General features: G+C 39.8%; 1 protein-coding gene across 8 annotated transcripts in view; it reads left to right on the top strand.

Moving 5' to 3' along the window:
* The window catches only part of LOC119734339 (golgin subfamily A member 6-like protein 22), a 58,618-nt gene extending 43,675 nt beyond the window's left edge, over positions 1-14,943 (top strand). For 7 of the 8 annotated variants that reach the window (XM_038207789.1, XM_038207793.1, XM_038207791.1 and 4 more), the window contains 6 exons: positions 2,515-2,737; positions 3,345-3,365; positions 4,274-4,360; positions 12,363-12,450; positions 13,284-13,533; positions 14,617-14,943. In XM_038207789.1, coding sequence (XP_038063717.1) covers positions 2,515-2,737; positions 3,345-3,365; positions 4,274-4,360; positions 12,363-12,450; positions 13,284-13,533; positions 14,617-14,827 — 880 coding nt within the window. In that variant the 3' untranslated portion in view covers positions 14,828-14,943. Of the gene's footprint in view, positions 1-2,514; positions 2,738-3,344; positions 3,366-4,273; positions 4,361-6,779; positions 8,891-12,362; positions 12,451-13,283; positions 13,534-14,616 lie in introns of those variants that run through there. The other variant, XM_038207794.1, reaches the window with a different exon arrangement.
* Positions 14,944-16,172: the final 1,229 nt, after the last annotated feature.

The following is a 16,172-nucleotide window of genomic DNA, read 5'->3' as shown; positions in this document are numbered from 1 at the left end:
AGTTTGCGTTATCTGTTAACCCCAATATTCTCTGGACGTTGGTCAATGATTTGTCATAATTTCAATTGTTCGGTCGGTTCTGATAGTTTGATTTCCGTGAAGAAAAATGGATTACCCTCAAACAAATTTCACTGAACTTATTTTGTGGACCCAGAATTACATTGTTTAGTCAACGATATGGAGCTTAATTGTCTTTCTCATTGTACATAAATTACATTATTTTGCTGTACATTCTGTGGCCTGTTTGGTTAAGATACCCTCTCAATCCTTCAAAGGATATTACATTCTTTTAATATCTCTTTAAAAAAATGTTTTATTTGATTCCAAGGGATTAGTTTATCTATAGCCATCTGGTTCAAAATATGACTTTCAAAATGTTATTTTTCTTAGACAGTTTTCGCAGTCGTTCAATAATTCTGAGCCAGCTTCCCCTGCCCCTCCATGTTGAAAAATGTAACTTGAGTGAATAAGTATGTGATTTTGGTTCTCCAAACTCCACGTCTGTATCTCACATTTATTAAACTTCAATCTCCCCCCCCCCCCCCAAATGAAAATATTAATATGAATATAGCTCCAATCATTTCACTTGAGACAGCAACTGCTGTGAGGAATTTGGAGGATTAAGGAGCATTAGGGTCTAATAATCCACCTTCCAAACTAAATACAAGAGAGACATTACATCAGAAATACAACGTGTTATACATGGCAGAGATTTACATTAATGTATTCCTATATAAATTCCTTGGGACTACATTTTCTAGCTTACTTGTTCTTCCCAAGGTATAAAAAAAAGTAGCACCATTTTGTGTGACATCTCAATCAACAGAGAATAAAATTACAGACAGAGATCAGACAGTTGTCAACATCTTGCCACATTCTAAATACATGTTGCACCTCAAAAAGGCCACATATTTTTTTTAGCAAAAGGAACATGTTTATTGCAGCAATCATTTCGTAGCTTGATGACTTGCTTAATTAACCCTAACCGCCCTGAATCCTCCAAAATCCTTTTTGCAAATTGGAGGAATTTGCAGGATTGAGGTAACATGGCAAAAGTGCGTTGCTGATTTCGGAGTACGCACTGTGTCAAGGTCTTGGGCCGGACCTTGTGTTGTTTATGCTCAGCCGTGCATAAATTTAGTCCTTGATTATACTTGTCATCCTCCGCTCTGCTCCAGGATGTCACTGCCTCTGCCTCAGCCTATTGACAGTCATAGCTGGAGGATTTTGCAGGATTCAGGCAGTGGTCACCCCTCCATGGACCATATTCAAGAAACAACTGAGGAATTTGCAGGATTGAGGCTATATGCTAGCAACATCCTAGCAAAAAGGCCTAGGGAGTTAGAGTTAAAAATTCATGCTAGCAACTCTGAATCCAGTGACGTTTGCACTCCTAAAGTTGTTGTTCCAGTGCTCTTATCCACAAAAAAAGACAGCATACTGAGTATATCGATGTTAAAAGATTCTACGCTGTCTGTCTGTCTTATGTCTATTTGTCACGTTTTGTTTGTAAAAGGCCTAAAGGGTGTGAGCATGCACAAAATGCAATGGTTAACCCTAACCGAACTCAACCCATCAAAGCCCAACAGCAGGTTTTGTTGAAATTTGTTGGGATGGGTACAGTACCCCTAAACTGATGGTCTTTTACACTGGGGTTGGCATACCTCCAGAAACTAAGTCCAACAGTGTGTGTGTACCGGTACAATTTCCCATGTGGGTGTTGGAATTTGCCAGGATGGGTACGGTTCCTAGTAAACGATGCTAGGGAGTTAGGGTTAATGGAGAGGCTTGGTTATTGTGTACCAGGTGCTTAATTGTTGTACCAGGTGCTTAAATGGTATGCGATCAAGCTAAATGAGTCGTTTGTCGGGAATTTTTATTTGGAGATTCAGGCCAAAATAGGGCCACTTCATCACATCACTTCATCACAGCTCTTGGTGTTCCGACTTCCATAATTTTTGAACTAAAGATGGTACCATCATGCGGTTTTCACAGCAGTAATGCTGAGATTGTGCTCTTTTGAAATCTGTAATAATTTTTTTTTGGACCAGGGTTGATAAACGACTCATGTAGCTTGATCGTATCACATATATGCTCCGATTTCAATGTCCTCTGAAGTCACGGATAACACGGGGGAAAAAAATAGGTTTTAAATTTGTTTTTAATATATTTTTTTGTGGAAAATTTGTTTCTTTCAGATCTTCGTTAGTTACAATATAACATTGTCTCTGTGAAAACATTCCAAAACGTATCACTGACACAAAACATAACGTTGCTGATGAAAAATGTGGCAAAATTAACCGTTGATTGTACAAATTTGTACGATATGAATACACATTTCGAAATCTGACTGTATAAATGACATGAACCCCTTCTCAAAAATAGTCAATTGAAGGCGCACTGATCATTTGTAAGATTCACCCGGCTAGCGATTCGCACGGCGCCCGCTAGTTTTACCAAATGAATACAAAATGTATGGCAAATGATTTCTTTTTTTTTTGTTTATTTACTTAGAATCCGTGATGTCCAGATGGTTCGTCAGGACCTGCAGACTAAGTACACCCAGCTCCAGCAGGATATAGAGGCAGCCAAGCAGGCCATACCTAGCGGCGGTGAGGCCGCCGTGCCTGTCATTCCAGTCACTCAGAAGGAGAAGCTGGCCCAGGGGAAAGGAGGCGGCAAAGTGGACGAGGCTACCAAGGCTAGGATTGATGATATTGAGGACAACATTAATAAGGTTAGATTAGTTTTTTTTTTAACAAAAACCGCAAAGAGACTCATCATTGGAGGGGTCATAATTTTGAATCTGATTGTCTAATGATAGTACCCCCTCTATGCTGTACGCATGTACGCATGCGCTCTGTCCATTTTGGAGGTCGTCTTATTGAATGACTAGTGCTGCAGTCAATGCGTGCGTGGTCTATACCGGACCACACACGCATTTAATTCGTTACTGTGCACGTACATATGTATCGTGGTCTCCACTATCAATACCCCAAACGTGATGATACAATTGGAGGATTAATTTGCTGGATTCAACTCAAGCATTAAGGAGATAAACCAGGGTAAATCGAAGCCAATTAGTGCAGTGAATCATGTGTGCAAAAGGCCGTTCATGTTAGTTGGCAAAATGACGACTTACAGCAGATATCGGCATTCGTGTAAGTCGTCACAAATTCTCGGGTCCCGAGAGTGCCGACTTAGCCGGGGTTTACTGTATTACAAAATTCCCAATGGTGCAACTTTTTAAAACTAAAAAGAAAGGAGTAAACATAAAATTGTAAAGTCTTCCCTCCTTTGCTAACTAATGAATTCTCTCTTTGTTTTTTCTTTTGTTATTGCAGCAACGGAAGAAGTTTGAAGAGGTTCGTATATTCTCTTTGTTTTTGTCAACGTGAACAATGTTCTGTAGGGGAAAAGTTAACGGCATATAATTCATGTTTTCTATTTAACAATCTATTCAATCTATTTGTTCCTACTGATGAATTATTACTAAAGAAAACTATTTTTGAATGAAAAATGACGCAGAAAGTTATTATCACCTTCACTGATATTTCCTGGCCTTGGTGTTTTGCTTTTGCTGTCACATTTTTCACACAGATCTAAAATTAACCAAGCCTCAGACAGTCACTGCAAGTATTTCTTTGTGTCACCAGTTTTTCACAGATTTCTGAACATATACAGTATCTAATCTAGTTCCAACTAAAGAACGTTAGTTTTGAATGCCATTTAACCAATTCGCACAGGCTGTTTTTTGCACAGGCTTGGATGACGGGTTAAGACGTCAAGATTGCCTCGACTTGCCTCCGGGTGACGTCTAAATACTATAATCCCTCGTGCCTTTTGGTACACACACACACACACAAAGTCTGTGTTGTCTGTGGAAGGGGACCATGTGCTGACCGTTGTGTGGGCCGTTGTGCACGGCCTACAATTTATGCTCCAGTGCACACCCCGAAGTATTGAAACATACGAGGTTTCCGCAAAAAATATCGTACAAATACTGTTAAAATCACTCTTGCAAATCAGTGTTTGTGGCGTTTGGCTGTATATCAGAAGTTGGCTGGGAAATTTTGCCGTTTAAAAAATTTAGAAATTTTGGGCAAAATTTTTTGGCAAAAATTAAGTCGATGCGAAATGGTCAAAATCATAATGGCCTCTTGAAAAATCAGGCAAAAAATTAAGAGTGGGTATTTCAATGACTTCCACCAACGTCTCCCCTTTTTTTATCAGGTTTTATAATTGGTAGTCATTTATTGCTTTTCACTAACAGCTGAAAGAGCAGATAGGGAAAGCTGAGAACAGCATACAGACAGTCCGAGTCCACCTGGGAAGGAAGATAGATGCAGAGACGAAAGCTGTAAGTACATAGCATTCCTCAAATTCACATTAAAACAATGCACCAGTGTCGATGTTTAAGCACACACAATTGAACTGCAGTCTACTAAACAATATGAGCGAATTGTCACGTTTTCAACTCGACATTTTGTTACCAACAAAGTTTACTAAAACTTTTATTGCTTGGACTTAAACACGATAAAAATGTCCAAAAAGTCTACTTAACACTGATTATGAGACTATTGTCATAGCAACAACTAGAAAAGAAAGTGGCCACTAAAATTGATCTAATCTTTTATTTATTGTGCTTCAAAGGGGTTCAAAGGTTCAACAAAAAGTGTTGATAGGACTTATACAGAATAATCAAAAATAGCCAAAAGAGGGCTCACTTCAAACTATTTTCAGAGCACATGAATGCAGACCAGCATTGTGAGGAATCGGTTATTGTATCATATCACAGACAATTCTTTTAAAGCTATAGTCCATCATTTGTAATTAGTGCATTTTGTTCGTTTGAAGCAACAAAAGTGTTCAAACTCTAATGAAGGATACTGAGCAACTAACCTGGTGAAGTTTCAGCTAAGCTTCAGCTGTACATTCCGAGAAAAACAGCATTCTAAGATCTCAATTTCAAATCAAAAGTTACTGAATCATGTTTTGAATTGTTTTGAATTGCAGCTATACGCGGCGTCGCGCACTGATCCGACGAATTATAACAACCGCGCGCGCGTGTGCGTCGTTCCAATACTTGTGCGCGCTGCGCTGAATAACAAAACAACTACTAATTTAAATTTTCCTACGGTGCTTCTTAAGAATCACCGTTGGAAATGCCTTCTTTCGTTGATTACTTCAAAATGACAGTTTCCCAGAAAGAATAATTTCACAGGGAGGTTAGTTCCCTTACTTTCTTTCAACCAAGTTTGTTTTTCAACAGTAATTACGCCAGTTACTTTTCGGATGGCTGCAAATGATGGACTATAGCTTTAAGCAGAAATACATAAGAGAAGCAAAAGTCAAACCTGTTTCTATTCTTGTGTCCGATCAGTATATCCAAGCTGTATATCTTGTGTGTTCCTAGCTAGAAAGTTCTTTTTGCGATCTCATGCGCACATAAGCAAATGTTTCAATATGGTATAGACATATCCGATGGCAGCCATTTTCTTCGGTGGCGAGTCGCGCTCAGGTAGTATGCACGCACTCCGGGCTCCTTCAACCAATAGAAATACCAAAATGCGCGTGGGCCTCGTCTTTAAGAACACGTGCAGCATGCGCGTGAGCGTGACACCACCGCAGTTCCACCGCAGTAAACACTTCAAAATCTTGTCGCGGGATTCCACTGTTGGTGTTTTCAGGTGGAATGTTTACCTCATGGGGGACATTTTGTGTTCACAAGATAACACAGGCAATATTTCTAGTGGAATATTCAGCGCTTTCCAGGGATGTCATCAAGTCCACCACAAGTCCTCCAGTCCCAATTCCAGTCGCAAGCTATTCAAAGGAGCTTTGACAAAGGCATTCCTTTGTTATTGTCCATCCCTTCTTTCTTGTGCCTGGACTTGTGACTGGACTTGTGACTGGATTTGTGACTGGATTTGTGATGGACTGGATTACATCCATGGAGCATTCTTAGTTTTGAGACACTCCTTATCAGCAGGGCTGCCAACTCTCACGCATTGAGCGTGAGACTCATGCATTTCAGCTTGCTCTCGTGCTCTGACGCGCACTTGGGGTTTCTCACGCTTAAAAAAGTAAACAAATAAAACTCGAAAATGATGTTTAAATAATGATCTTTCGCTGAAAAAAAATTGGTTAAAGTGGTCAGAAATTGCCTCAGATCGCACCACAGAGCGTCTAGAATCCCAATTTTTTTTGGAGCCCATCAGCCCGGGCCCCAAATCCACGCTATTAGAACTTCACGCTCGCATTAGCATATGATTACTTCTGATCAAGCGCCATCGCCGAATTTTCACTCTCAGCTCTTACTCAAAGTTGGCCGCCCTGTATCAGTGTTGTAGTTCAGAACTTGCCAGGTCCTCACAAGTCCGTCACAAGTGCCTCGCAAGTCTTTGAGTCCCGAGACAACCCACAAGGTATTCCAACGATTCGAGACCAAGGCCTTCCTGTACCTGTCTTCCTGAAATGACATCACAGCATCAGCGCTCTCTAGTTGTCTGGAAAAGCATGGGAATATTTTTTAAATGTTTTTAAAAAGGTGCACTTTTCAATAAAATTAACCAAAAAGGGATGTCAGATAGTTTTCATACATTTAAGAGGAGTAGAAATTTGCACAAAAATATGTTCCTGAGAAAGATTCACTTCTTTGAGCCTTTAAGAAATTAAACACATTATTGCTGTGTAGTTGTTCCGTCCAGCACCAGACTAATTACTAACGTGTGTATCAAACGTGTGTGTTTTTGCATTGGTTCCTAACACAAACGCAGAGGCGAGAGGAGGTACAAGACATGCAAGGTTTGTTTGAGGAGTTGCAGGGCCGGCTGGCCCCGTTAATTGACGGCAAGAGCCCGGCGGAAAGACGCTCGACGCCAACAAACAAGGAGAACGGGCCGGAGTCGGCCAAGGGGAGTAAGAAGGGGAGTGCAGCAGGTAGGGGGAGGACGTCGGCCGGAAGCAACAATGTTAGTTAGCTCAGGAATGCGTTGGGATTCGGGGCAACAAAGTGTTTACTTTGATGCTTGGCCACTTCTTGATTGAATGGCTGCATAGATTGTGAAAATGTCAATCATTACGCGTTCTATGGAAATCACCAGCCTCAAAGCTAAGGGCCACTTAAAGTTGCGACTACAAAAAAAAAATAAGAACTAGAGATACAAGTTAACCAGTTCATGCTGGATGACGTGTATACACGCAAAGGTTTTGCAGTATTCGAAACAGATGACGGATAAAGATGCAGGGAGCGAGGCTGGAAATATCTGCCAGCGACTTGCTCTAGGCCGAAAATATGAGGGCAGAGTTTTTAACAAGCCATAACACCCCCCCCCCCCCTCCTGGGAATAAACACTAAGGGAGAAAAATAAACAATGTTGTGCTTTAAATGTAAAGAAGTTTAGACCGCATTTTGGAAGATTAATCAAAGTTTGCTGTTCATTTTATGTTTTGCTGGACAAAACATTTGGAACAATTTACAAATGTGTGTTTTGTGTGTGACTTTTTGCTTGTATTTCCAAGATTTTATAACTTGGAAAAAAAATGTAAAAAGCGTGATTTTGACATTGAATTTTGTAACATTAAAATGCCTTGCTTGCAACTTAACAACTTCTGTAGATGTTAAACTTAACAGAAATCTAAAATGACTCGTTGTGATCCAGCGGAATTTCAACGGGAACATTTGGAGAAAAAAAAGGGCTTTTTGATCTTGCATTTTTTTTTCAGCAAAATTGTCAAAAAAAATGTCAGTCTTGTAAATTCTGAAGCTCCGTCTCTGCTTTTAGAGTATCAGTTGGAAAATGATCAAACGTAAAATTTGCCTTTGTTTAGAAGGTGAAAAATGGCCAAATATAACAATGAATTTTCTGCTGTTGCAATGTTTGGTATTATAAGAAAAGGTACTCACATTTCTGTTCGTGCTTTAAAGGTAATAATATACAACATTTGCTTTTGCTGTCGTTTAGAGAAATTAGTGAATTTGGAAGTTACTTTAAAGCAATTATTGTTACACTGACCTCTTCAAAGTTTTGTGTTCATATATGCTGGAAAAACGAAGAAAAAAAGCTGTTCTTGTAGTCTGGTTCCCTGACCCTACCTCAGACGAAACAGAGCCATTTATGAACGTTGGGGAGTTGTAAGGTCAGGGAACTTGACTATCAGGCTTTCACCCGTTGTGTAACCGATTGCAATCAAAATATGGCCTAACTAAAGTACTTGGAAAAAAAACCTCTGTTTTTTTTTCCAAAGATGGTCGGCTGACTATCGTTGGAAATTGATAAAAAAAATCACTTTTCTTAACAATGACAGTACACCAGGTGCCATGATTTCACAGGATGATTGAGGTTATTCACTTGCAGTCAAGTAACATATTTCATAATAATTTGGTTGTTTTGTTTTTTGATGTTTGCAAATGGTGTATATTGCCTTTAAACTGTGTCTATCTGCATGTGTTTCATTTATCAATTGTTATTTATTTATCGGAACTTCCATATAATGTCTTGCTCGTCCAAGTTAACTAGAATGGTTTGTTGACTTCAAAGGTATATATTTATACATACATTTTAACAGTTTTTGCTGAAATATTTCTTTATTAACAGGAAGTGTCTGTCCACCATCTTCCTTGTGGTTATAAGTGTGAAAAATGTCCTTGTGCCTTCTAAAAAATATATTTACTGTGAATATTTATTGTAAAAATGCTGTAAAAAAAATCTGTACAGAAAGAATATTTAGCAACATGGTGATATGGAGTGTTAACGTTGTTCTGTTTTAAAGGGCCAATTTCACAATAAGAACAACTACTTATTTAGGCATAGTTAATATTCTTCTGAAGTGGTGTTTAATTTGGATGGAATTTGTAAAATATAGAAACAGCTCGGTTTACTTTTGATATAAAGATGGAGATTGTTAAGAATGAGTTATTACATTGTTTATTAAAATATTAAGTTATTAATATGGAAAGAATGTTACAACCTGACGCTACTATGGCGGTTGTGTACAAAGTCTATGGAGAGTCAAGAACATTTTCCTAACAAAATTGGAAATGTTTCTCAGTGGGGTCCCAGATTCATGCCTTATCATAATTTTTGCAATGACTGACCTTCATTGAGATGATATATGAAGAAAAAAAGCAGCGTCAGGTTGCAGCAACATTCTTTCCATTAATATATATTTTTGAGGGTGGTTTCATGGTAATTTTTTGACCAGTCTACCGGGTGGTCAAAATATACACTTTCCAGACGCAGATTTCTTGGCAGTGGGGAGACATGTAAAAATTGTTTCAAGATATTCCTAAAGTACAGCATCTTGGTGGCCGGCACTAAAAATACAGCCTGAATTACGAAATGTCGATGTTTTAAAGAATGATGGTCAAAAAGCAGTTTGTCCACACGCAAGTCTATGAGATAAAGATCAACACAACAGCACTGCACGCACGAAGAACTGCAATAATTGCACTTAGGTCTACATGACTGCCATAGACGTGGACAAACTAGTTTTTGACCATTCTTGTAATTGGGCCCGCTCATAAGTCCGACGCCTCATAGGTCAGACGCCTCATATCATAAGTCCGAGAAAATCGCATCCCCTAACCAAATAAAGGCCCACAAGTCCGACACCTCATGTCATCAGGGAATTGATCTTCATTGAATGAATTCTGTGGCGAATTCTGTATTTAAATAAGATCGGCTTACAGGTTGCTAACTACAGTCGAGTCTCGTTAATACAAACTCGTTCGGACCTAGCGAAATTGTTTGTTTTATCAGAATTTTGTATTAAGAGGAACATCAGTCCCATTCACTGTGCACATAAATGCACAGTCGGGACTAAGGCTTTATGTTACTTTGTTATAACCAGAATTTTGTATTAACAGAATTTGTACCAACGAGATTCGACTGTATATATATTAATCAATAACTCCACACATGGAAATGAATAAAAAAAAAAAACCATCATCTTCCAGAGGTATAAGAAAAGAAAACTGTGAGTTTAATTTGTTCTGTATTTGGATCGCAATGTTAGGTAGGCCTAGGTATTGGAAAATCTGGACAAGTCAAGGAATCGTTTTTCATGCAATGCAAACAGGAATCCTCAAAAGAAATGTATTGTTGTAAAACACTTCTCTAAAATTAAGAGGAGCATTACTCGCCTAGTTTCGTTTACCTTATGATATTTTAACTTATAAATGAACAATAAACATGTAGTACGACAGATATGTGATGGGATTGTGCCTTTGATGATACAAGCATGGCATTTGGCACGCAGTCAGAGTGTGTCATGTGAAAGATATTTGGCTATAGCGCCATCGCAGATTTGCCCTTTGAAAAAAAATACGTAGAATAACAAGCACTGGCAGTCATTTTGAAAAATTTGAAAATTGCTTGTTATTCTACCTACATTTTTTTCAAAAGACAAATCTGCGAGGGCCTCATAGCCAGATATTTTTCTCATGACACACTCTGACTGTGTGCCCAATGCCATGCTTGTTTCATGTTCATCAAAGGCACAATTCCCCCAAACATTTCCCCTATTTCTGCCCATAATAAAACGATATTCGAATGTCATTTTCATACCTAACACTCATTCTCATTCAACACGTTATAGGATTTTAAGACAAAGTAACAATGTATAGAGAATTAAGAACATTTGGTCAGCGGGGTTGTGTCTCGATGCAGCGCTATATAGTCGCCAGTTGCTATGCGAGCACCACCTTCCAACAAAGTAGGCCTATACAATCCATTATGAGTCTAAATATGCAATAAACTCCCTACCAATTGTGAGCCATTACAGTGCTGGACCGGAGCCCAGTGCACACATAACGGATATTGTACCTAATTCCTGTAATAATTTACTCGCAGTTATTGACATAATCCGCCGGATCAATGGAATATTAGTCCACTAAAGTGGGGGAGCGTGTAGCTTTTTCAGAAACAATTGCCCTGCAAATAAACCACCTCGGATGTTTTTTTTTTCGCGGTGGTCTAATTTCATTTATGGGGTTTTTCCTTTTTTTTTCCATCATCGATCTGGGGTTGATGTTTGAGAGATGTTTACCGGATTTTGTAGTATCGAATGCTTCCAGACCGTGTGTTTTCGTCTCTTTTTTTTTTTTTTTTTTTTTTTGCTAAATGGAACTGCACTTTTGAGTGATATTCATGTGTGTATCTCTGCACCTCGCGTGAATGTTTGACGTATAGGAAGTGTTTTGTTGCGGGTGAGTTTTTTTTTTTCAACCACAGCGAGAAACTAACCACTAAGCAGTCACCAGGTTTGTGGGTTGTGACAGTACAACAGGGGTCGAGTAAGTACAAGTAATTATAATGTTCTAGGGGCATCAATAATTGAAAGGGCAGAATGAATAAACTGCATGACCTTGGTGATTACCACAAAAACACATGAAACAATTATGAACCTGTTGGCTAAATTAATCAACACATTGTGTATAACTGCATGTATCTCCATTTATTGTATATAAGATGTCTGATTGTTGAAAGTTGCCCAGTTTAGTCCTTTCAGAGGACGAGGTTTTTGTCTAGGCTCCCTTAATCGAATGACTTAAAAATATTTCAAGGTATGCTTTTTAAAGAAATATTTTATAACGTGAAAAGAACACGTTCAAGATAAAACACAATCAAAAGGGTTTCTGTTATACGAGAGCTGACGTAAATTTATAAGGATTCGGACTCATGATCATAAGGTTATTTATTTTCGGGGGTGAATACACGTAGTATAGCGTGTCCCAATAAACATTATGCATGAAGAAGTCTCTGATTTGCTTAAAAGGTGGTCATACTAGCTAATCAAATTTATATTATTATTGAGCCTATGGTCTTGTTTATAATTCGTGAAAATATCAAGAAAATCCATCAATGCAAACCAGAGATATCTTTGTCAAAGACTAAACGCCTGATATTAGGCATTCCAAGTGGCATTAGATTTGATTATAAATTGTTATGTACCCAAAATGTTATCTGTGAACGCCCTTCTTTAAATGCTACATAAAGGCCATGCAATATGTCAAGCATTGCGTATTACCAATAACCCAATAATTGGTATATACAAGCAAATACTAAGTGTGGAAATTACATTGTGCAGGTCGAAAAATACATAGCCTTACCAAATCAAAGATATCTCTGGTTTGCATCGTTGGATTTCTTGATTTTTTTCACCATTATTGTAAACATGACCATAGGCTTGAAAATGCTGTAAAATTTGATTAGCTAGTCTGACCAACCTTTGAGAAAATCAGCGACTTCTTCATGCACAATGTTTATTGGGACACGTAGTAACATTGTATGGTGAAATAAGTGTGATAGTCACAGTTCTGTAAAGATGCATGTTCTCTTTCTTTCTTGATCGTTCAGCTGAAGAAAGAAATCGCTGATGTTGCTGCAGGCAAAGGTGGCAGTAGTGGAGCAGCCGTGACTGGCGGTGGGAAGAGTCCGACAAAAGGTAAATGGACCTCCAGTGAACTAAAGGCGAGGAGGAAATAAAAATGATGCCAATTTTTTATTTATTTTTTTAAATTCATTGAAACATTAAACCACAAGCGGGAACGTATACTAAGTTCACTTTAAATCGAGGTCGCCCGTTCTCTCCGGAGGTTCGTCGCAAGTTCAAATCTTGCTCCCGTCAATCTCCTTGTTCAACCTTTAGCCTTTTATTAATTACAAGGTAGAAGCGAAAGCGACTCTAATGCAGTGTATACAATTTCCGTTTGTTGCTAAATGTATCTTTTGTAGCTTTCAAACTCATTTTAGGACATTACACCCGGACCCCACGAGTCACTCAGAGGACACCAAACTGGTCCAGCAAACAAAAAAAAGCCGTATTCTTTGAGTGATCCCCGATTTTCGCAGGCTATGTTTTCACCGCATGTGCACTAATTCATTGTTAAATTATAATATAAAACCACCAAAAAACCCTCAAAGACTGGCAGCTGAATCCGAAAGGTCTGTACCGACGGATGTACAGAGCGAACGTCAACGGCCCGGATGCTATTAGGGTCAGTAAAAATTAATCTGGGGTTCAATTTTTTCATGTCACTGTTGCATCTGATATAAGATTTTGTACATTCTGGACACATAATTTCATGCCTTCCATCTCCAAGAGTACTGTGCTTGCCAAACCGTAAAAATAGTTTGAAGTCAGTTTTAATGAAACGTGTGTGAACTGGTAAATTACACAGGTTTTGTGTTAGTTGTCACAACTTTGGACCCAACATTTATTGTCACCAATTTATCACAGATGAAGCAAATTGAAACCAATTTGATTTTATCTCACAGAAGCTGAAGTTGAGCCACAACCCTCGACTTCCAGACGCTCCTCCGTGGCCCCCTCACAGCGCAGCAAACCTCCACCAGGACAAGGGGGTGCCCGGAGCCGTGGCCCACCGGGCTCCAAGCTCTCCACCAAGACTCCCCTGAGGACACCCAGACAGAGAGGCCCGTCCATGTTCGTCAAGGAGATGGACGGTACCGGGGATATCCACAGCACACCGGCGATCAACCGATACAGCATCTACTCCGCTTACTGGTAAGTATAATTAACACGATACCCCAAAGTAGCCTTGGAAGGAAGAATCGCTGGACAAAGACCCAGGGGCAGGCCCCTAAGCGTTGGTTGGACAACATCAAACAAAGCTACAATCTCCAAAGCATGTAGACTAGCCCTACGATAGACCCTACTGGAATTCCATGCTGCTAGCTCCAAAGATTTCTCAATCCGAGGGAGGACAGCATTAAATGCCAAAAAAAAAAAAAATACAAAGAGATCCTCGGACGAATCTCATGAAGCAGTAGAAAAGTTTGCTCAGCAGATCCGTGTGCTTAGCATGTATCAGCTTCATACAGGTCACAATAGTATATGGCTAGTATATACTGTTTTTGCTAAGCGAATAATTTCAGTGCTAAGCCAATGTCTGTGCACGTAGCTAAATTGACGTGACCCGTGATGATTTCATGACTTTTCTAGAAAGTTAAACGGAGCATCTGTCCATTTTAATGAGATCATAATTATGCAGCAAAGAGTAAGCTAACAAAGAGTAAGCTAAGAGTAAGCTACTTATTAGTATTCGCTTAGAAAATGTCGGAGTGTTACAGGCCCAATTCCATGTAGCTCAAGAATATTAATGCTCACAACTTTTTTCTGTTTTAGGCCTATGAGTTAAGTATAAGACACGAACTACTCACGTGCAATAAAGGCAACAATCATATAAGTATTTTCTGGATAACTTGATTTTGCTCTATAAGATTTGAGGCTTTGCATGGTGGGGTATCGGTATCGTTTCGGTTTGCGGTAACACCAAAGACAAGTTTGTTTAGAACTTACAGCAGGACTGTTCTTATCAGAACAAAAAATCTACTTAGCAACGTTGATAATAAGCAGGACAAGTTCTTTTCAGAACTAATATCTTCTAAGCAGTAGTTATTACCACATGGTGTTACCGCAAACCAAAACGATATTGATTTTGCTCTTTACAAATTTCTAACTTACTATCTCTTGCCCCATGAACAATGAGCCTACGTTTACTTCTCTCCTAACACTTCATTATCCAATGTTGTTCCATGTAGTATCCATCTGGACGCATCCCTCAGCTTTTCACTTTTTTTCTCACAGGTGGATCAAGACCATCAAGAAATGGCGTAAGAATGTGCCTGCTCGGCTGCGACCGAGCCGCCGTACCTCCCAGGCAGGCGTGAGCAGGCGGGCATCGGTAGGCCCCGGTAGCCGCTCCGGTCAACCCTCTAGCGATAGGCAGTCGCTACGCTCCGGTACCATCACCGGACTCGAGGGGTCGGCCAGCGTATTGGAAGGGGATGTTCAATAATTATTAGATCTACAAAGGTGGTACGGACCATTTTAATCTATCCCAGACTTTTTTCATCTTTGGTTGATTTCCAAACTAAAACATTGGTGGTGGACAAGGGCGGATTCGGGCGGGGGGGGGGGGGGGGGGGGGAGGGGGGCAACAGGCCCCCCCCCCAAAAAAAAAAACCGAACCCAACATTACATATTTCAGGTGACGTCGCAACAAAGGCAGGCAGTGCGTACACCAACATCTTTTCCTCAAAAAGAAATTGATTAAAGTGGTCAGAAATTGCTTCAGATCGCACCATAGAGCATCTAGAATCCGGGCCCCAAACCCCACGCCGTTATTTTTTTAGATCCGCTTTTTGGGGTACCAAAGTTGTTTTGGGTCCCCCACAAATTTTCTTCTGGATCCGCGTTTGATGGTGGAGGGTTGTGTATTGTGAACCCAATATAAGTTCAGGATGTATAGAAAAGGTATGCAAAAGTATAGTATGTTCAAGGTAATATGGGCTTGAAGAAAGCTTTACCAGCATTCTGTTGATATATTAATTGCACCCTCGAAATCGATAATGGCTTCTTGTATAGCGCTCATGTCCGTCATGAAGTGACGCTCATGTCCGTCATGAAGTGACGCTCCTGGCGCTCTTATTATTACCCTGTCTTGAACACGGCTGCAATTACGGCGCTCAAGCATTGAAGGAATTTCTTCCTACCAGGTACCCATTTACTACACCTGGGTGGAGAAAGGCAATAGTAGTAAAGTGCCTTGCCCAAGCGCACAAGCACGATGTTCCCTGTCAGGGTTCAAACCCACGTACCACAGCACACGAGTCGAACACATAATAAAGACACACCATTGATTTTAAACCTGAACGTAAAATCAAGCTTTATATAGGCCTACCCTGATCAAGGCTTTTGTATAGGTATTGGTTTTAGTCTGGGCCACAGTCGAGGGTCGCGTACCTGATCTGGAGGGTATGACAGACGTATTGGGGTGTGACCGATGGTAAGGGGCTATACCTTTCAAGAAAAAAAATGTGTGCATTTTCATTTTAAAATGTTCTTTTGTCCACTTCACAACACATGCTCTTTCAGGCTGAATCTTTTATAGGGTGCACCCCCTGCATTAAAAATCCCATAGACACTAGTGCTAAATGCCCATACTTCAAAATTCTTTTAAAAATACTGAGAACACTCACAGGTATTTAAGCTGCACAGAAAAAGGATGATCAAGTGTCATCTTTCATTTTCTTTTCGGGGTGACCATTGACTTTCGAGAAATTCTCTCCCAAAGAAGACAACCCCCATTTTCCCCAAAGCGGAACGGTAGCCATCTTGAAAAACGATCCCTCCACATCATG

This window comes from Patiria miniata, unplaced genomic scaffold (assembly GCF_015706575.1).
Source record: "Patiria miniata isolate m_02_andy unplaced genomic scaffold, ASM1570657v1 HiC_scaffold_27, whole genome shotgun sequence".
NCBI lineage: Eukaryota > Metazoa > Echinodermata > Asteroidea > Valvatida > Asterinidae > Patiria > Patiria miniata.
Note: the sequence above shows the minus strand (reverse complement) of the source record. Positions and strands in the feature narration are given on the sequence as shown.